Here is a 21,606-nt window from a genome sequence, read left to right as displayed (position 1 = left end):
TATTCCTTCAAACATAGCCTTTTTGCTTTCTGAGATAATGTTCTCGACTTCCACACATTCTTCAAGGCTCCCAGGATTTTCGCCCCCTCCCCCACCCTATGATTCACTTCCGCTTCAATGGTTCCATCCGCTGCCAGATCCACTCCCAGATATCTAAAACACTACTTCCTCCAGTTTTTCTCCATTCAAACTTACCTCCCAATTGACTTGACCCTCAACCCTACTGTACCTAATAACCTTGCTCTTATTCACATTTACTCTTAACTTTCTTCTTTCACACACTTTACCAAACTCAGTAACCAGCTTCTGCAGTTTCTCAGATGAATCAGCCACCAGTGCTGTATCATCAGCAAACAACAACTGACTCACTTCCCAAGCTCTCTCATCCACAACAGACTTCATACTTGCCCCTCTTTCCAAAACTCGTGCATTCACATATATATATATATATATATATATATATATATATATATATATATATATATATATATATATATATATATATTCACATATATATATATATATATATATATATATATATATATATATATATATATATATATATATATATGGTGATGTGAGAAGGAGATGGAGTGAGTATTTTGAAGGTTTGTTGAATGTGTTTGATGATAGAGTGGCAGATATAGGGTGTTTTGGTCGAGGTGGTATGCAAAGTGAGAGGGTTAAGGAAAATGATGTGGTAAACAGAGAAGAGGTAGTAAAAGCTTTGCAGAAGATGAAAGCCGGCAAGGCAGCAGGTTTGGATGGTATTGCAGTGGAATTTATTAAAAAAGGGGGTGACTGTATTATTGACTGGTTGGTAAGGTTATTTAATGTATGTATGACTCATGGTGAGGTGCCTGAGGATTGGCGGAATGCGTGCATAGTGCCATTGTACAAAGGCAAAGGGGATAAGAGTGAGTGCTCAAATTACAGAGGTATAAGTTTGTTGAGTATTCCTGGTAAATTATATGGGAGGGTATTGATTGAGAGGGTGAAGGCATGTACAGAGCATCAGATTGGGGAAGAGCAGTGTGGTTTCAGAAGTGGTAGAGGATGTGTGGATCAGGTGTTTGCTTTGAAGAATGTATGTGAGAAATACTTAGAAAAGCAAATGGATTTGTATGTAGCATTTATGGATCTGGAGAAGGCATATGATAGAGTTGATAGAGATGCTCTGTGGAAGGTATTAAGAATATATGGTGTGGGAGGCAAGTTGTTAGAAGCAGTGAAAAGTTTTTGTCGAGGATGTAAGGCATGTGTACGTGTAGGAAGAGAGGAAAGTGATTGGTTCTCAGTAAATGTAGGTTTGCGGCAGGGGTGTGTGATGTCTCCATGGTTGTTGAATTTGTTTATGGATGGGTTGTTAGGGAGGTGAATGCAAGAGTTTTGGAAAGAGGGGCAAAAATGAAGTCTGTTGTGGATGAGAGAGCTTGGGAAGTGAGTCAGTTGTTGTTCGCTGATGATACAGCGCTGGTGGCTGATTCATCTGAGAAACTGCAGAAGCTGGTGACGGAGTTTGGTAAAGTGTGTGAAAGAAGAAAGTTAAGAGTAAATGTGAATAAGAGCAAGGTTATTAGGTACAGTAGGGTTGAGGGTCAAGTCAATTGGGAGGTAAGTTTGAATGAAGAAAATCTGGAGGAAGTAAAGTGTTTTAGATATCTGGGAGTGGATCTGGCAGCGGATGGAGCCATGGAAGCGGAAGTGAATCATAAGGTGGGGGAGGGGGTGAAAATCCTGGGAGCCTTGAAGAATGTGTGGAAGTCGAGAACATTATCTCGGAAAGCAAAAATGGGTATGTTTGAAGGAATAGTGGTTCCAACAATGTTGTATGGTTGCGAGGTGTGGGCTATGGATAGAGTTGTGCGCAGGAGGATGGATGTGCTGGAAATGAGATGTTTGAGGACAATGTGTGGTGTGAGGTGGTTTGATTGAGTAAGTAACGTAAGGGTAAGAGAGATGTGTGGAAATAAAAAGAGCATGGTTGAGAGAGCAGAAGAGGGCGTTTTGAAATGGTTTGGGCACATGGAGAGAATGAGTGAGGAAAGATTGACCAAGAGGATATATGTGTCAGAGGTGGAGGGAACGAGGAGAAGTGGGAGACCAAATTGGAGGTGGAAAGATGGAGTGAAAAAGATTTTGTGTGATCGGGGCCTGAACATGCAGGAGGGTGAAAGGAGGGCAAGGAATAGAGTGAATTGGATTGATGTGGTATACCGGGGTTGACGTGCTGTCAGTGGATTGAATCAGGGCATGTGAAGTGTCTGGGGTAAACCATGGAAAGCTGTGTAGGTATGTATGTTTGCGTGTGTGGACGTATGTATATACATGTGTATTGGGGTGGGTTGGGCCATTTCTTTCGTCGTTCCTTAATATATATATATATATATATATATATATATATATATATATATATATATATATATATATATATATATATTATCCCTGGGGATAAGGGATTAAGAATACTTCCCACGTATTCCCTGCGTGTCGTAGAAGGCGACTAAAAGGGGAGGGAGCGGGGGGCTGGAAATCCTCCCCTCTCGGTTTTTTTTTAATTTTCCAAAAGAAGGAACAGAGAATTGGGCCAGGTGAGGGTATTCCCTCAAAGGCCCAGTCCTCTGTTCTTAACGCTACCTCGCTAACGCGGGAAATGGCGAATAGTTTGAAAAAAATATATATATATATATATATATATATATATATATATATATATATATATATATATATATATATATATATATATATATATATATATCCTCCCTGGGGATAGGGGAGAAAGAATACTTCCCACGTATTCCCTGCGTGTCGTAGAAGGCGACTAAAAGGGGAGGGAGCGGGGGACTGGAAATCCTCCCCTCTATTTTTTTTAATTTTTTTTTTTATTTTTTTTTTTTTCCCCAAAAGAAGGAACAGAGAAGGGGGCCAGGTGAGGATATTCCCTCAAAGGCCCAGTTCTCTGTTCTTAACGCTACCTCGCTAACGCGGGAAATGGCGAATAGTTTGAAAGAAAGAAAGAAATATATATATATTGGGAGGTGAGTTTGAATGGAGAAAAACTGGAGGAAGTGAAGTGTTTTAGATATCTGGGAGTGGATCTGGCAGCGGATGGAACCATGGAAGCGGAAGTGGATCATAGGGTGGGGGAGGGGGCGAAAATTCTGGGGGCCTTGAAGAATGTGTGGAAGTCGAGAACATTATCTCGGAAAGCAAAAATGGGTATGTTTGAAGGAATAGTGGTTCCAACAATGTTGTATGGTTGCGAGGCGTGGGCTATGGATAGAGTTGTGCGCAGGAGGATGGATGTGCTGGAAATGAGATGTTTGAGGACAATGTGTGGTGTGAGGTGGTTTGATCGAGTGATTAACGTAAGGGTAAGAGAGATGTGTGGAAATAAAAAGAGCGTGGTTGAGAGAGCAGAAGAGGGTGTTTTGAAGTGGTTCGGGCACATGGAGAGAATGAGTGAGGAAAGATTGACCAAGAGGATATATGTGTCGGAGGTGGAGGGAACGAGGAGAAGAGGGAGACCAAATTGGAGGTGGAAAGATGGAGTGAAAAAGATTTTGTGTGATCGGGGCCTGAACATGCAGGAGGGTGAAGGGAGGGCAAGGAATAGAGTGAATTGGAGCGATGTGGTATACTGGGGTTAACGTGCTGTCAGTGGATTGAATCAAGGCATGTGAAGCGTCTGGGGTAAACCATGGAAAGCTGTGTAGGTATGTATATTTGCGTGTGTGGACGTATGTATATACATGTGTATGGGGGGGGGCCATTTCTTTTGTCTGTTTCCTTGCGCTACCTCGCAAACGCGGGAGACAGCGACAAAGTATAATAAAAAAAAATAATATATATATATATATTTATCTAATATATGTATATAAATACCTGTTACCATAATGATTAACATTTATATTGAAATTTTCATGAAAATCTCAACCACTTGCAAAATTAAGGAAAAATGCATTTTTCTTGATTTTCTTTGAAAATTTGAATTTTCTTTAAAATCTCACCATAGGTGCTATTATCTTGACTGCAAATCTGTGACCAAAAATGTAATTTTAGGTCAATAGTCAAGTAATTAGTCAATGAATGTTAATATAATTGCTTTATGTCATTAGTGTTCACAGTTTCATAAAATACCATTTTTTTTTCCATCAAATACATTTTCACCATGAAGATTAATAACTATATTGAGATTTTCAAGAAAATCTGAACTTCCAAAATGCTTACATTTATCTTTTCTTTTTTTATTTAATTTCTTTTGAATCTCACTATAGGTGCTATTAAATGTGCTGAATGCGAATCTATGACCAAAAACGTAAGTTAAGTTTAAGTAGTCAAGTAATTAGCATATTAATGTCAATATGATTAACTCAGTTGTCATTAACATTCACAATTTTTTTTATTTCATATATGTGTTCAGTATAAGATTTAATATATATATTGAGATTGTCATGAAAATCTGAACCACTTGCAAAATTGATCAAAAGTTTACACTATTTTCCCTTGTATTTTTCTTGGTATTTTTGAAAAATTTAAAGAAATGAAAATCTGAACCACTTGCAAAATTGATCAAAAGTTTACACTATTTTCCCTTGTATTTTTCTTGGTATTTTTGAAAAATTTAATTTTCTTTAAATCTCATCATAGGTGTTATTGTGCTGATTGCAAATCTGTGACAAAATTGTAATTCTAGGCTAATTAGTCAAGTAATAACATGGGTGTCAATATAATCAACCCAAGTGACATGAACATTGATGATTTCATGAAATACTGTATTTTCACTCCAAATACATATTTGCCATAATGATTAACATCTATATTTAGATTTTCATGAAAACCTGAAGAAATTGCAAAATTAAGAAAAAATTCTAGGCTATTGGATTTTTCTTGACTTTTTTCAAACTTCAGTTTTCTATAAAATCTCATGATAGGTGCTATTAAGTATGCTGAATGCGAATCAGTGACCAAAAATGTAATTCTAGGCTAATTAGTCAAGTAATTAGCATATGAATATTAATATAATTAACCCATGTCATTAATGTTGACAATTTCATGAAATTCTGGACTTTGACTTCAAATACCTATTCACCATAATGATTAACATCTATATTGAGATTTTCTTGAATATCTGAAGAACTTGCAAAATTGAACAAAATGCTAAGGTATTACCTTGCATTTTCTTTTTTTTAAAAAATTATATTTTCTTTAAAATCTCATTATAAGTGCTATTGTGCTGAATGCAAATCTGTGAAGAAAAACATAATTCTATGCTCATTAGTCAAGTAATTAGCATGTAAATGTTTCATTAATATTGACAGTTTCATGAAATACCATGTTTTGATTTCAAATACGTAACCACCATAATGATTAACACCTATAATGAGACTTTCATGTAAATCTGAAGAACTTGCAACACAGCACTTTCCTTGATTTTATTTTGAAGAATTAGATTTTCTTTAAAATCTCACCATAGGTGCTATTAAGTGTGCTGAATACGAATCTGTGACCAAAAACATAATTCTACGGTAATTACTCAAGTAATTAACCCAAGTGTCATTAATGTGACAGACATTTTCATGAAATACTGTGTTTTGACTACAAATACCTATTCACCATAATGATTAACGTCTATATTGAGGCTTTTCATGAAAATCTGAAGAACTTGGAAAAAGCTTGGCATTTTTCTTGATTTTTAAAAAAAAAATTTGGTTTTCTTTAAAATCTCACCATAGGTGCTGGTGCTATTAAGTATCTTGAATGTAAATCTGTGACCAAAAATGTAATTTAGGTCAATGGTCAAGTAATTAGCCTATGAATATTAAAATGTTACCTCCTGTCATTAGCATTCACAATTTCATGAAATACCCCCCTTTTTTTTCTACATCAAATACATATTCACCAAGAGGATTAATATCTATAATGAGATTTTCAAGAAAATCTGAAGAACTTGCAAAATGCTCACATTTTTCTTTTATTATTTTAATTTGATTTCTTTTTTGCATCTTACTATAGGTGCTAATGTGCTGAATGTGAATCTGCGACCAAAAACGTAAGTTTAGCTTAATTAGTCAAGTAATAGCACATTAATGTCAATATAATTACCTAAGTTGTAACTGACATTCACAATTTTTTTTCTTCAAATATGTGTTCAGCTTAAGGATTAACATATATATTGAGATTGTCATGAAAATCTGAGGCACTTGCACAATTGAGCAAAAGCTTAGGCTATTACTTTGCATTTTTCCTCATATTTTTGAAAAATTTAAATTTCTTTAAATCTCATCATAGGTGCTAATGTGCTGAATGCAAATCTGTGACAAAAAATGAAATTCTAGGCTAATTTGTTAAGTAATTAACATTAATATTGATAATTTCATGAAAAACTGTATTTTCATTTCAAATACATTTTATTTATTTTATTATACTTTGTCGCTGTCTCCCGCATTAGCGGGGTAGCGCAAGGGAACAGACGAAAGAATGGCCCAACCCACTCACATACACAAGTATATACATACACGTCCACACACGCACATATATGTACACACACAGACATATATACACATGTACATAATTCATACTGTCTGCCCTTATTCATTCCTGTCACCACCCTGCCACACATGAAATAACAACACCCTCCCCCCCGCATGTGTGCGAGGTAGCGCTAGGAAAAACAACAAAGGCCACACTCGTTCACGCTCAGTCTCTAGCTGTCATGTATAATGCACCGAAACCACAGCTCCCTTTCCACATCCAGGCCCCACACAACTTTCCATGGTTTACCCCAGACACTTCACATGCACTGGTTCAATCCATTGACAGCACGTCGACCCCGGTATACCACATCGTTTCAATTCACTCTATTCCTTGTACACCTTTCACCCTCCTGCATGTTCAGGCCCTGATCACTCAAAATCTTTTTCACTCCATCTTTCCACCTCCAATTTGGTCTCCCACTTCTCCTTGTTCCCTCCACCTCTGACACATATATCCTCTTCGTCAATCTTTCCTCACTCATTCTCTCCATGTGACCAAACAATTTCAAAACACCCTCTTCTACTCTCTCAACCACACTCTTTTTATTACCACACATCTCTCTTACCCTTTCACTACTTATTCGATCAAACCACCTCACACCACATATTGTCCTCAAACATCTCATTTTCAGCACATTCACCCTCCTCCGCACAACTCTATCTAGAGCCCACGCCTAGCAACCATGTAACATTGTTGGAACTACTGTTCCTTCAAACATACCTATTTTTGTTTTCCAAGATATCATTCTCGACTTCCACACATTTTTCAATGCTCCCAGAACTTTCGCTCCCTCCCCCACCCTATGATTCACTTCTGCTTCCATGGTTCCATCCGCTGCTAAATCCACTTCCAGATATCTAAAACACTTCACTTCCTCCAGTTTTTCTCAATTGAAACTTACCTCCCAATTTACTTGCCTCTCAACCCTACTGTACCTAATAACCTTGCTCTTATTCACATTTACTCTCAGCTTTCTTCTTTCACACACTTTACCAAACTCAGCCACCAGTGCTGTATCATCAGTGAACAACAACTGACTCACTTCCCAAGCTCTCTCATCCATAATAGACTGCATACTTGCCCCTCTTTCCAAAACTCTTGCATTCACCTTCCTAACAACCCCATCCATAAACAAATTAAACAACCACGGAGACATCACACACCCCTGCCGCAAACTAACATTTACTGAGAACCAGTCACTTTCCTCTCTTCCTACACGTACACATGCCTTACATCCTCGATAAAAGCTTTTCACTGCTTCTGAAAACTTACCTCCCACACCATATATTCGTAATACCTTCCACAGAGCATCTCTATCAAATGCCTTCTCCAGATCCATAGATGCTACATACAAATCCATTTGCTTTTTCTAAGTATTTCTCACATACATTTTTCAAAGCAAATACCTGATCCACACATCCTCTACCACTTCTGAAAGCATGTGTGTGTGGATATGAGTGGATGGGCCATTCTTTGTCTGTTTTTTGGCACTACCTTGCTGACGCGTGAGATGGCAATCAAGTATAATAAATGAAATAAATAGATGAAGGTGGAGTTCATATAATTTTAACGTAATTTTTCTACACGTGGCACAACATGTTTCACGGAGACAATCTGCCTCGTCAGGTGCCAATAATTCATAAAGTTTTTTTAAATCCTAGCACTGCCACAGAAATACTGTCTTACTTCTGCCACTCTAGATAACACACTGACCTGACTGACAGTGATCATTTAAGGGAAAGTTGAGGGTGAGATGGGGTCGGCTTGGATAACAAGATGTGTTCAATAATTTTCTTGATAATAGGATGGGCTTTAAAGATGGCTGGGGACAAATTAAGGCTCTTAGTATTAGCAATTATGACAGATTCAATGATGTTAAGGGCAGCGTAATCAGAGGAGGGGTACAAAGTGACTAGGTTATCAAGGTCTACAGAGTGATCGTTTTCATGGCCTTTCAGTACCTCTGAAAGGCCTATCAGTAAGACCTAAGGCCAAATCATTTTTTTTTTGGGGGGGGGGGGGGGGGTTACAACTTCAAATGACATACACAAGTGTACTAGGCATTGAGTTTAATTAGCTTTGGTGAATTTTTTAATAACCCCGATCCTAGAGGCTCATGAAATAACTAGAAAAGTTATCCAACTAACAAAGGATGCTTCATCCAATGTATTTCATATGCTATAAAACCTCATGAATTAGTGTATAAATAATTTTTGCATGAGACTACTTTGAGATTATTAATCATATTTATTTTGTCTTTCTGCAGTGCATGTGGCTTCTTGTGGTCAGGGCAGTGCGGACCCGAGAAATCTTCTCAAAGCACCAAATTACTGCACAATTACCGAGTCATATATATACATATGTATACCTATTTTAACCACAATATGAACATTTCATCTTGCAAATAATAAAATACAAATAGTAGTTAGACAAGATCTTAAAATTCACATGTACTTGAAATGATTAAAAAAAAAACCTGCGTTTGTTTTGTCCTATTTACAGCAGTTTAGAATCACATTGAAGAATAAATTGGCATTTTTTTGTATGTCCAGAATCATATGTGATTATTGTTTGATCTATCAAAAACTAGATCAAATATATATAAATGCTTGTGCCTGTATATATACAGTATATGAACAGTATGGACATAGTGCAGTTAGATTACATTGTTTCTTGGTGGGATATGAAGATATTTAATTTGTACTTTAGTAAGGAATGGTGTACCTTGATGTATATGAGACACTAGAAACTAAAGTGCTTGATATGATCATGAAACATAGATGGAAGATGGGTTGTAAAGCTTTGGATAAATTATAATTAGTAATATACTTGTAAGGCATTGATGCACAAGTAAATGATAAAGTTTTCATGTGGCATAATTTGTTCATGTATTCCAGTACTAATATTTTCCCTTTATATACTGAGAAGCACCAACATTAATTAATAGTTGAGATGCAGAAACTTACTATGTTTTCTCTGAGTAATAAAAATCAAAGATGTTGGGTACTGTATGTGATATTTAAGTGTTTCATACATTCTTAAAAAATTTTTCCTCAAATAAATTTTTTAAATAATTTTATTTGTGATTAATTTAAACTAACCTTATAGTATTTTTTTCCTGAAGTACTGTTGTTTTTTGACCTACTTGTATAAAAATAGCGTTTTTACTTCATCAATTTTCCATAAGCAAATACGGTTGAGTTTCTTCAGTTCATGAATTGATTCGTCCAAATTTTCAAAGCTCCTTCTTCAGCACTTGCTGCTTCACCTCTGACTTGCTGTGAACTTCTCAGTGTAATCCTCTGCTTACTTCTTCAAAGTCTCAAAAAGACTTCTACTCTTCAAGGTACGTTCTTGACTTTGATTTTCCATCCACATCTTCTCCATAATGTAGATGGATCTTGTCGTTGCTTAGTTGTTATTGTAGACTTCAAACTTGCCAAACCTTTCACAGCTTCATGTATTTTTACTTTGTCCCTTTAAAATTGTGGAGGCCATCGGATGGGACAACTGTAGATTACATGCAATCACATTAAAATGTGATTGCATGTAATCTACAGTTGTCGCATTCGATGGTCTCCACAATTTTAAAGGCCAAGTAAAAATACTTTTTTTCCTCCTTCATGCTGGTTGATTCTTCAGTTTCTTGCCAGATCTCTTAACGTGTGATGGGTTTTTTCCTCTTGCTCGTCATCTTGAATAACGTGTGCTTACTGAGAGAGACATGCTGTGATGTACACAATGCCAGGGTTGTCCGACATTCACTATCGTATCCACGCAGCCATCAGCACTGGCGGACATGTGTTATCTTAATAGCTACTTTTCTTCTGGTTGTATGTACAGATGGTCATAAGTCGCACAAGTTGTAACTCGGGAAGTGTCTGTAATTTGGAGTGAGAGCATGTATTTTGTATGAAAATATCATAAGCATACTTTTGTAATGTATATGCATGCATATATCACAAATTCATATCATTTCTCATCATATTAATTCATTCTTTTAAAAGCATAAACATATTGGGAATACCTAGATATATTCACAAAGATGACCACATCCTGTTGGGCATGCCTTATTATTGGCCATCCACTGCATAATGTGGTGGAGGTGTCCACCATGGGAACAGCCCTGACACCAAACGTACAGCCCACGCACCATCCCATGACACAGGGCACATGTTGCTGATGCACATCCACACTGTTAATGATGGGAGAAAATACCTCAGTAAGGGTGCTATAAAAAGTTAATTAAAGAATGAAAACACAGTGTCAGTAATGTTTGAAAGTCTGATGTTATAAACCCTACAGCAAGGGTTCCCAAAATGCACTTCATTTGGAGAAAAAAGTTCATACTTTCTGTTTCTCATAAAAGAAAAAAGGGGGTGGGCACGTAAAAGTAATATAAACAAGTGAGTTCACACATATTGCTGTGGTATGTCAATGAAGTTAATATGTAGACTATCCTACAATGGTGATGTATGTCGAACAAAGCTAGAGCCCACTGTCCACAGCCCCACAGACCTTTTTCTTGTTTCCCCTGAAAAATGATAATAATAATAAAAATAATATTTTTTTCATACTTGCTCACCATTTTTTGCACTGCAAGGTTAACACCAAGAATAGATGTAATAATGGCCTCACTACCTTAGGTCCACTCTTATAACTGTCCTCTATAATGCACTGAAACCAGGACATGCAGGAGGGTGAAAAGCGTGCAAGAAATAGAGTGAACTGGAACGATGTGGTATACTGGGGTCGACGTGCTGTCAATGGATTGAACCAGGGCATGTGATGCATCTGGAGTAAACCATGGAAAGTTTTGTGGGGCCTGGATGTGGAAAGGGAGCTGTGGTTTTGATGCATTATACATGACAGCTAGAGACTGAGTGTGGCCTTTGTTGTCTTTTACTAGTGCTATTTCATGCACATGCGGGGGGAGGGGGTTGTCATTTCATGTATGGCGGGGTGGCGACGAGAATGAATAAGGGCAGACAATATGAATTATGTACATGTGTATATATGTATACGTGCGTGTATGTATGTGGGTTGGGCCATTTTTTTGTCTGTTTCCTTGCGCTACCTCGCTAACGCAGGAGACAATGACAAAGTATAATAAATAAAATAAATAAATATATATATATATATATATATGCACGTATGGGTGTTTATGTATATATATGTATGAGTAGACAGGCCATTCTTCATCTGTTTCCTGGAGTTACCTTACTGATGTGGGCTACGGAGATCAAGTATAATAAATAATAATAATACCATCAAAGGATGTATCAGTTTTTTATCGTATGAATATAATAAAACTCTTGTCTACATAAGAGAGATGTGCCCGACTGATAATACACTTTGATGAAAGCCACTGCCATAGAAGACTTGACAGTCTTTTTATAATAATGCTCTGTGACTGTTAAGTGTCAAATTTCCTCCTACCAATACTTCGCCATTCCTTTTGTTAATATGTTTAAACAGAATGTCTATCACTAATACTGTTTTGCATTATGGATATTATTCCAGGCTATCCAGCCCAGGTTCAATCCCTGTATGGCAAGCCTTGTTAGGCTCACTAGGCTCACTGGCCTGTCAGTGAGTGCTTTTTGTCTGATTTCGGCTGGCAAGGCCTGTCACAGTTGTAGTGCTTTACCCCAGCTGAAGTTTGTGACCATTTACCTACCAGCCAGAGGAAGGTGAATGGCTGGGTTAGAACTTTCCTACTGAAAGTTTTGTAAAAATATTATTATATCATCCTCTATCAAAAACTTATTTTTATAAATCTTCATTCATTATCATAACATATGAAGGTGATATACAAAAGTAATGTGATACACAAAAGTAATGATTCAAACAGAAGTATAAGGCACCTCAAACATACCTTTCTACAAAGAAGACTGTTCCGGCTCAAAGGATAGTTACAACGACCACAATTCAAAGTCACTGTCGTAGACTGCTGGTTTTGCTGATACACTGAGGGAAGACCAGCTGAAACAGCATCACATGTACTGTAAGATTCACATAACTCCAAACAGATTGCTTCCAGATGCTAAGAGAAGTAAATTTTGGCTTAACAGAAGCTCTGGTTATGTATATATGCAAGATATATAGAAGATACTTTTATATACAAAATAATTTGTATATTAAATGACATATGAGGAATTGACGAATTTCTCAGAAATGAAAATGTTTTGCAAGGAAATGAACAAAGTGTGGAGAAAAGGAAAAATTGGGATGACAGTAAATAGAAATTGAAAACATGACAAACAGAAAATTAAAAAAGTGAGGAAGTGAGTATTCTAAAGGGCTGCTGAATGTGTCTGCTAACTGGGAAGCAGATGTGATGTGTTTGGGATATGGAGTGAGAGAGTCATGGCAAATGGATGTTAACGAGGAGGCAGCAAAAGCCTTACACAATATGAAATGTGGTAAAACACCAAAAGTGGATGGAAATGAAGCTGAATTTCTCAAGCAAGGGGATGACAGTGTTGTTAATTGGCTAGTTAGACTGTTAAGACATAATGTTTGTGAGTCCTAAGGTGAGGTACCTGAGACTGATGGAGTGCATGTATAGAACTCTTGTATAAAGGAAGGGGAACAAAACTGAAGGTTTGAATTATAGAGAAACTTCTGTTGAATATATCTGATAAGGTGTATGAGAGACTGGCAAACAAAACGCTGGTGTTATGTATGATAACTTTCTGAGAGAGGCTGAGGGAAAGTGGACAACATGCTTACTTTGAAGAATGTGCACGAGAAACACTTGGAGAAAAAAGGGTGGCTTGCGCAGCGCTCTTGTAAAAAGGAAGGAACGAAACTGAATATTTGAATTATGGAGATAAAATTCTGTTGAATATACCTTATAAAGTGTATGAGAGAATGGCAAATGAAAGGCTATTGTCATGCACAGAGCTGCCGATTAGGAATGTATGATATCTTTCTAAGAGAAGCAGAGGGAGTGTGGACTACATGCTGACTTTGAAGAATGTGCAAGAGAAATAAATACTTGGAGAAAAAGTCACGTGCACAGATCACCTCACCCTAAACAAACACAGGACTCACCAAATATATACACACCAAAGTGACATGACAAACACTAAACAAGCATGTGACATCCCTGAAAGGCATTAAGAGGAATTTGTGCCAAATAGATGATACTGCACTCACACTGGTTGCTTATAATCTTAAGACTGAAGGCTCCATAAAAGTTATTTACCAATGAAAGCTTCTAAACTCTTTCTATGGAGGTATCAACATTAATTGCTCGTGCAAACAATTACTGAAGAGGCAGCATAAATCACCTGTTCACAGGAAAACTGATACAACTGTGCAGAAACACAATTACAATTGGTATAATGTGGTATATTTCATAGAATGTATATGATAAATGTACTGCAATTCATTATTTGAGTGGTGATATGTTGGAATTGCAGAAGAAATTCCATAAGAAGGGTGAGGACATTTAAAGACTAAAATAATACATAAAAGCTATTGACTTCCATCTTCCAGTGTATCAATACAAAATTGAAAATGTGTACAAACAAAGACCTGTGATAACAAAAGGGCATAATACGTTCCCTCACCTTCAAAAGGACCTTTCAAATCCAAATGATATTTCAAATTCTATCTTTACAAAAAGTGGTGCCTGCTGTTCATTCAAACCTCTCTTCATGTGAACTTGAACAGTTTAATTTTCTTTTTGTTCTAGAGACCGCTTCTGAAATGTATCAACATGTTCCTTTCATTCTGTTGAACTGCACAGTAATACAGTAAACACAAACATCAAAAATACCTATGAAATCTTTAACTACAAAAGTACGTATTTCTACTCTCGGGGTCGCATTCACTTCTTTAAGGTCACTAGTGTGGATTTTGGAAGGTTAGGTCTACTGGTGATCTTTCCTGTGTGCCTCACCTATGGTCCTCCTCTCAAACAGATTTTCATTGAAACTTGTGTAATAGCCCTCAACATCTCCAAAGCATTTGACAGGGTCTTTGCTTTCTAATTCCCTTCCTTCAGTTTCAATTCTTTCTGTATTCTAATGCACAGCTTCCTCTACGGCCATTACATTGCAATAGTCATCAAATATGTGACTTCTCTCTTCTACCCTATCAACAGTGGTATTCCTCAGGATTCTGTCCTTATCTTCTCAATCATCTCTCTTCTACTTCCAATTCTATTCACTCTTATCCTGGTGATTTAACTTCAAATCTTCGGCTCACTTTCACCCTTGCATTTAATACTTGTTCTTTTTCTCATATTAGTCATATTTCCTCTCTCAGTTTGGGCTTTTGCAGCATTTCAGTGGGAAAGTGGTAACTTTGTAAAATCTGAGTTAAAATGCAGTTTCTCTCTCTATCTCTTTCAAAGGATCATTTTTCCTTTGTTCAATCAAAAAACACCACAATTCAACCCTGTAATAAGATAATCATGTCCTCCACTCTGCCCTCGAAACTCCATACAATCGACATCACAAAATTTGCTTTCCAAAAGCTGTGAGTGTTGAATATAAGCCATAATTATTTTTCTTACGAGATGCTGTTCCATAACTACAATGGTTTTATTTGTTCATACATCCGGGACGGCTTATCTACTATGCACCTCTACTTACTAAAGTGGAATCCAAATCCTTCCATCTCATTCATTCTCCTGGTATCACCTTTCTTCAACCTTCCCTTTCTGATACACTGCTGCTGCTGCTCTCCCTCTCTATTCCACAGTTACTTTGGCTATTGCTCTTATGAATTGTGTGCGCGTGTCCCTTCCCCAAAGGTTTAGACCCATGGCACACATCTGGCTGATGCTTCCCACTATTTCTGTATGGAGACTGGCCACTTGAGGACTAGCTGTTATGATGCCTTCAAACAGCCAAGTTGTGGAATTCTCATATTTCTTTTGTCTTTCAATCTTCATATAACCTTTCTCCTTTAAAGAATCAGGTCTACAATCCCTTAAGAGCCCAGGTTAATAATTGCATTATTTTTCTTCTATATTTTCTCTCTCCTGATATGGCCTTGATAGGGGTATGTTTTCCCAAAGTCTTTTCATTTGCTATAAAAAAAACAGTCACTTTTGAGATCTAACACAATGCCATGTGCCATACTGACATCCTTAAGTACAGGAAGTTTGAAGTCAGCTCTTCCCCAGACGTTTGTCCTGAAAGAAAAATCTTTAGCCTTGGCCAGTATTCCTAAATGTTATGAAGCATGAAAAAAGAAAATAGAAAAATACTGTCATTTACCTGCATGCTGAATGACCTGATTGGCAACATTCCATAACTCAAAGTGCTGCAATAGATCTATATAAGATAGAAACCAATGTTCAACTTGTTCTGCATCCAGGAGCTCCTGTAAAAATAGCAAAAAAGGCAGTTAGAATCAAGATTATACATGTCTTGGAGTCATCGTGCCAGAAGGGACTTAGGAAAGCTGATGACAAAACTTACAGTAAGTTAAAATTTACAATGATTTTGAGGTCACTGTACATTCTCTTGTTGGGTCTGTCATGTGCTGTGCAGGTCAAAATGATATCTTCATACATTATGGTGTGTTATAGCTTCAGCTTCCATCTCAGATAAAAAAGATTTAACCAGCTACAGCAGGACATCAAAACAATTCATTGTTATCTTTATCAAACATAAGAAGTAACCGACCTTAAGTCTATCTCCAAGTACAATAATACAGGTGACAGACATCTGTACATCTTCCTGATTAGCATAGTAATAGAGCATGTCCACCACAAGCTCAGAGCATTCCCAGGGTGAAGTTGTTATTCCTCGAACCTCACTTAGCAGTGAGGGAGTCTCCATTACATACCCAGAAACACCACCTAAAAAGTAAAAGCAATTACAAATGTTCTGAAAAAAGTAAAAAATGAGTAAAATTTTATGTTACTTGGAAAACATCTACCTATCTAGAATTTGAAATTAATTTTCCAGGTTTCAAGATGCATCTTTTTTTATGGAATGCCAAATACCGCAGTATTCTATCAACTGCCAAAGGTGTTCATCTCGGAGGGGAAAATAAATTATTTACTTCCAAAGTCCTCTCATCCCCTACAAACTGCATACTCACCCCTCTCTCCAAGCCTCTTTCATTGACCTCTCTCACCACCTCATCCATTAACAAATTAAACAATCATGGTGACATACACAATCCTGCTGCAAACAAACCTTAACTTGGAACCATCCACTCTTCTCTCTTCCTACTCATACACATACCTTGAAACCTTGGTAAAAACAACTTACTGCTTCTAGCAGCTTAACATCTACACCACATATTCTTATGACCTTCCACAACGTGTCTCTATCAACCTTATCATATGCCTTCTTCATAAATACAAATCCATCTGATTTTCTAAATATTTCTCAATGCACATCATTTGATGTAAACACCTGATCTGCACATCCTCTACCACTTCTGAAACCCCACTGCTTCTCCCCAATCTGATGCTATGCAAATGCCTTCACTTTTTGTCAATACTCTCCCATACAACTTACCAGATATATTCTATAGTTTGAACACTCACCTTTATCCCCCTTTCCTTCATGTATTGGCACTATACGTATATTCTGCCAATCCTCAGGCACCTCGCCATGATCCATACATATGATGAACATCCTTATATTTACTATGTATTTATCATACTCTGTCGCTGTCTCCCGCGTTAACGAGGTAGCACAAGGAAAACGACGAAAGAATGGCCCAACCCCACCCACATACACTTGTATATACATACATGTCCACACACACACATATACATACCTATACATCTCAATGTATAAATATATATACACACACAGGCATATCCATATATACACATGTACATAATTCATACTGTCTGCCCTTATTCATTCCCGTTGCCACCCCGCCACACATGAAATGACATCCCCCTCCCCCCGCCTGTGTGCGAGGTAGCACTAAGTAAAGACAACAACGGCCACAATCGTTCACACTCAGTCTCTAGCTGTCATGTATAATGCACCTGAAACCACAGCTCCCTTCCCGCATCCAAGCCCCACAAAACTTTCCATGGTTTACCCCAGACACTTCACATACCCTGGTTCAATCCACTGACAGCACGTCGACCCCGGTATACCACATTGTTCCAATGCACTCTATTCCTTGCACACCTTTCACCCTCCTGCATGTTCAGGCCCCGATCACTCAAAATCTTTTTCACTCCAACTTTCCACCTCCAATTTGGTGGTCTCCCACTTCTCCTCGTTCCCTCCACCTCTGACACATATATCCTCTTGGTCAATCTTTCCTCACTCAATCTCTTCATGTGACCAAACCATTTCAAAACACCCTCTTCTGCTCTCTCAACCACACTCTTTTTATTACTACACATCTATCTTACCCTTTTATTACTTACTCGATCAAATCAACTCACACCACATACTGACCTCAAACATCTCATTTCCAGCACATCCACCCTCCTGCGCACAACTCTATCTATAGCCTTCGCCTCACAACCATATAACATTGTCGGAACCACTATTCCTTCAATCATACCCATTTTTGCTTTCCGAGATAACATTTTCGCCTTCCATACATTTTTCAATGCTCCCAGAACTTTTGCCCCCTCACCCACCCTATGACTCACTTCCGTTTCCATGGTTCCATCCACTGCCAAAATGCACTCCCAGATATCTAAAAGACGTCACTTCCTCCAGGTTTTTCTCCATTCAAACGTACCTCCCATCTGACCTGTCCCTCAACCCTACTATACCTAATAACCTTGCTCTTATTCACATTTACTCTCAGCTTTCTTCTCTCACACTTTTTACCAAACTCAGTCACCAGCTTCTACAGTTTCTCACCCGAATCAGCCAACAGCTCTGTATCATCAGCGAACAACAACTGACTCACTTACCAAGCTTTCTCATCCACAACAGACTGCATACTTGCCCCTCTCTCCAAAATTCTTGCATTCATCTCCCTAACAACCCCATCCATAAACAAATTAAACAAGCATGAAGACATCCCGCACCCCATGCCGCAAACCGACATTCAGTGAGAACTAATCACTTTCCTCTCTTCCTACTCATATACATGCCTTACATCCTCGATAAAAACTTTTCACTGCTTCTAACAACTTGCCTCCCACACCATATATTCTTAATACCATCCACATAGCATCTCTAACAACTCTATCATGTGCCTTCTCCAGATTCATAAATATTTATCTATTTATTTTATTCTGATGCTGTCTCCAGCGTTAGCGAGGTAGCACAAGGAAACAGACAAAAGAATGGCCCAACCCACCACATACACATGTATATACATACACGTCCACACATGCAAATATACATACCTATACATCTCAACGTATACATATAAATACACACACAGACATATACATATATACACACGTACATATTTCATACTGTCTGTCTTTATTCATTCCCATCGCCACCCTGCCACACATGAAATAACAACCCCCTCCCCCCGCATGTGCACGAGGTAGAGCTAGGAAAAGACAACAACGGCCACATTCGTTCACATTCAGTCTCTAGCTGTCATGTATAATGCACCGAAACCACAGCTCCCTTTCCACATCCAGGCCCCACACAACTTTCCATGGTTTACCCTAGACGCTTCACGTGCCCTGGTTCAATCCATTGACAGCACGTCGACCCCAGTATGCCACATCGTTCCAATTCACTCTATTCCTTGCACGCCTTTCACCCTCCTGCATGTTCAGGCCCCGATCACTCAGAATCTTTTTCATTCCATTTTTCCACCTCCAATTTGGTCTCCCACTTCTCGTTCCTCCACCTCTGACACATATATCCTCTTGGTCAATCTTTCCTCACTCATTCTCTTCATGTGACCAAACCATTTCAAAACACCCTCTTCTGCTCTCTAAACCACACTCTTTTTATTACCACACATCTCTCTTACCCTATTATTACTTACTCGATTAAACCACCTCACACCACACATTGTCCTCAAACATCTCGTTCCCAGCACATCCATCCTCCTCTGCACAGCTCTATCTATAGCCCATGCCTGGCAACCATATAACAGTGTTGGAACCACTATTCCTTCAAACATACCCATTTTTGCTTTCCGAGATAATGTTCTAACTTTCACACATTCTTCAACGCTCCAAGAACTTTCGCCCCCTCCCCCACCCTATATGATTCACTTCTGCTTCCATGGTTCCATCCGCTGCCAAATCCACTCACAGGTATCTAAAACACTTCACTTCCTCCAGTTTTCTCCATTCAAACTTACCTTCCAATTGACTTGTCCCTCCACCCTACTGTACCTAACATCCTTGCTCTTTCTTATTCACATTTACTCTCAGCTTTCTTCTTTCACAAACTTTATCAAACTCAGTCACCAGCTTCTGCAGTTTCTCACACGAATCAGCCACCAGCACTGTATGATCAGTGAACAACAACTGACTTACTTCCCAAGCTCTCTCATCCACAACAGACTGCATACTTGCCCCTCTTTCCAAAACTCTTGCATTCACCTCCCTAACAACCCCATCCATAAACAAATTAAACAACCATGGAGACATCACAAACCCCTGCCGCAAACCAACAGTCACTGAGACCAATCACTTTCCTCTCTTCCTACACGTACACATGCCTTACATCCTAGATAAAAACTTTTCACTGCTTCTAACAACTTGCCTCCCACACCATATATTCTTAATACCTTCCACAGAGCATCTCTATCAACTCTATCATATGCCTTCTCCAGATCCATAAATGCTACGTACAAATCCATTTGCTTTTCTAAGTATTTCTCACATACATTCTTCAAAGCAAACACCTGATCCACACATCCTCTACCACTTCTGAAACTGCACTGCTCTTCCCCAATCTGATGCTCTGTACATGCCTTCACCCTCTCAATCAATACCCTCCCATATAATTTCCCAGGAATACTCAACAAACTTATACCTCTGTAATTTGAACACTCACTTTTATCCCCTTTGCCTTTATATAATAGCACTATGCAAGCATTCTGCCAATCCTCAGGCACCTCACCATGAGTCATACATACATTAAATAACCTTACCAACCAGTCAACAATACAGTCACCCCCTTTTTTAATATTCCACTGCAATACCATCCAAACCCGCTGCCTTGCCGGCTTTCATCTTCCGCAAAGCTTTTACTACTTCTTCTCTGTTTACCAAATCATTCTCCCTAACCCTCTCACTTTGCACACCACCTCGACCAAAACACCCTATATCTGCCACTCTATCATCAAACACATTCAAGAAACCTTCAAAATACTCACTCCATCTCCTTCTCACATCACCACTACTTGTTATCACCTCCCTATTAGCCCCATTCACTGAAGTTCCCATTTGTTCCCTTGTCTTACGTACTTTACTTACCTCCTTCCAGTATCATTCCTAAAATTCAATGATACTCTCTCACCCCAACTCTCATTTGCCCTCTTTTTCACCTCTTGCACCTTTCTCTTGACCTCCTGCCTCTTTCTTTTATACATCTCCCACTCATTTGCATTATTTCCCTGCAAAAATTGTCCAAATGCCCCCTCTTCTCTTTCACTAATAATCTTACTTCTTCATCCCACCACTCACTACCCTTTCTAATCTGCCCACCACCCATGCTTCTCATGCCACAGGCATGTTTTGCGCAAGCCATTACTGCTTCCCTAAATACATCCCATTCCTCCCCCACTCCCCTTACGTCCTTTGTTCTCACCTTTTTCCATTCTGTACTCAGTCTCTCCTGGTACTCCCTCACACAAGTCTCCTTCCCAAGCTCACTTACTCTCACCACTCTCTTCACCCCAACATTCTCTCTTCTTTCCTGAAAACCTCTACAAATCTTCACCTTCGCCTCCACAAGATAATGATCAGACATCCCTCCAGTTGCACCTCTCAGCACATTAACATCCAAAAGTCTCTCTTTCACGTGCCTATCAATTAACACGTAATCCAATAACACTCTCTGGCCATCTCTCCTACTTACATACGTCTACTTATGTATATCTCTCTTTTTAAACCAGGTATTCCCAATCACCAGTCCTTTTCCAGCACATAAATCTACAAGCTCTTCACCATTTCCATTT

General features: G+C 38.4%; 2 protein-coding genes across 3 annotated transcripts in view; one reads left to right on the top strand and one right to left on the bottom strand.

Annotated features, from left to right (window-relative positions):
• LOC139762695 (uncharacterized) overlaps positions 1 to 9,612 on the top strand; it is a 124,210-nt gene extending 114,598 nt beyond the window's left edge. The window contains exons 19-20 of the mRNA XM_071687662.1: positions 6,016 to 6,052; positions 8,804 to 9,612. The gene's annotated coding sequence lies outside the window, so the exon portion shown is untranslated. The remainder of the gene's footprint in view (positions 1 to 6,015; positions 6,053 to 8,803) is intronic.
• LOC139762696 (GATOR2 complex protein WDR24-like) overlaps positions 8,552 to 21,606 on the bottom strand; it is a 133,518-nt gene continuing 120,463 nt past the window's right edge. For both annotated transcript variants that reach the window (XM_071687663.1, XM_071687664.1), the window contains exons 14-18: positions 16,188 to 16,363; positions 15,777 to 15,882; positions 12,416 to 12,522; positions 10,565 to 10,732; positions 8,552 to 10,418 (exon numbers count right to left, since the gene is read on the bottom strand). In XM_071687663.1, the coding sequence (XP_071543764.1) occupies positions 10,565 to 10,732; positions 12,416 to 12,522; positions 15,777 to 15,882; positions 16,188 to 16,363 (557 nt within the window). In that variant the 3' untranslated portion in view covers positions 8,552 to 10,418. The remainder of the gene's footprint in view (positions 10,419 to 10,564; positions 10,733 to 12,415; positions 12,523 to 15,776; positions 15,883 to 16,187; positions 16,364 to 21,606) is intronic.

This window comes from Panulirus ornatus, chromosome 44 (genome assembly GCF_036320965.1).
Source record: "Panulirus ornatus isolate Po-2019 chromosome 44, ASM3632096v1, whole genome shotgun sequence".
In the NCBI taxonomy this organism is placed as follows: Eukaryota; Metazoa; Arthropoda; class Malacostraca; order Decapoda; family Palinuridae; genus Panulirus; species Panulirus ornatus.
This window is presented reverse-complemented; position numbering and strand designations above follow the sequence as displayed.